The sequence below is a fragment of the Chinchilla lanigera genome, unplaced genomic scaffold (assembly GCF_000276665.1).
Source record: "Chinchilla lanigera isolate Chin_1 unplaced genomic scaffold, ChiLan1.0 scaffold00031, whole genome shotgun sequence".
Classification (NCBI taxonomy): domain Eukaryota; kingdom Metazoa; phylum Chordata; class Mammalia; order Rodentia; family Chinchillidae; genus Chinchilla; species Chinchilla lanigera.
This window is the reverse complement of record NW_004955432.1, coordinates 4,881,568-4,882,823: the sequence shown is the minus strand read 5'-3', so window position 1 is coordinate 4,882,823 and position 1,256 is coordinate 4,881,568. Positions and strand designations below refer to the sequence as shown.

At 47.8% G+C, this 1,256-nt stretch overlaps 1 protein-coding gene across 1 annotated transcript; it reads left to right on the top strand.

The window, feature by feature from the left end:
* Window positions 1–475: 475 nt before the first annotated feature.
* On the top strand, window positions 476–1,256 carry LOC106148908 (translation initiation factor IF-2-like; the record flags this gene model as incomplete). Its single annotated transcript, XM_013516024.1, is given in 1 exon segment — window positions 476–1,256. A coding segment is annotated over 1 exon segment (169 nt), but the record flags the coding sequence as incomplete, so codon positions are not given.

Here is a 1,256-nt window from a genome sequence, read left to right as displayed (position 1 = left end):
AGATGGCTCAAGAGGAAGGGGACAGCAACCAAGCAGGTTTCTCAAGGCAAACTTCCCTCCTAACCACCATGACAGGAAGGCCTAGGAAGTGTTCTTTTTTTTTTTTTGGTTTTTTTCCGGTACCGGGAATTGAACTCACGACCTTGTGCTTGCCAGGCAGGCGCTGTGCCGCTGAGCTAAATCCCCAGTCCCCCTAGGAAGTGTCCTTTGGTAATGTACTGGTTTATCTTAACACAATCAAGTTGATAATCATAATTAACCATCACAGGGAGATAATGGAGCCAAGTAGAAACAGGGAGTAGAGGCCTGCATAGAAATGTGTGATATGCAGATGAAAATTTTCACCTTTCCCCAGGTAAAGTGGTCACAAGTTGGTAAGCTTGTAAGCTGTGAATCAATGCAGTACTTGCGCTATTCAATTAGAGCAGAGAAAAATTAGTTACCTGTTAAAAAGACAAATTAAAAATTCCTAAAGGAAAAGTCAAACTTCACTGTATAGCAAAGGAAAAAAAAAAAAAGACAAATCAAGGGGAATTTAGAGTAAAAGATAGAAAGAAAATTATAGCTTTGAAGTATGTTATGAAAAGTAGAGGAATATACTTATGTTGCGCAGCAAATAGATTTTATTCTGCTGCATTTTTAGTCTGTAGCAAGCTGAGCAGCAACATGTGTAACCCAGAGAATAAAGACTAAAAGTTACAAATACACTTTCCTGTGTTTCAAAAGAAGCATCTAAAACTCTGGATCTTGAAATAAGACTGGGCAAAACACAGACACTGATTTATCAGCTAAAGTTTAAAAGACTCCACACTTTTAAATACCCTTTGTCCTCTGAAATGCCCATGTCCTTGTAGACATATTCGAAACTCTTCCTTTCGAAGAGAAGAGATGCAGCGCTTCCCCTCAGACACTGTCAGGCACTCCGCAGACAGCTTCGGGCAGAAAATCTTTCTGGAGGTGTTGCGGGGAGGGGGAATTCACAGCATGGAAGGTCCGAGGTTGTGTTCTGGTGCCTGCAAGGGGCCCTTTGGCGCTTGAGACCGAGGGCCGCTGGGTCCACACGCGGGCCTCCCTCGCACCAGCAGGGATGGGTCCCGGCTCTGCTCCCGAGGAGCCGGCGCCCTCGCAGCGGCACCGAGGCCAGGACGCTCCTGGAAGTCAGCCTGCTCGGCGGCTCTGCACTGCTGGGTCCGCGCGGCCGGGCGGGCGCTGCGCTGTCCCGCCCTGGAGCCGGCGCGGGCAGCGAGCAGCGGCTC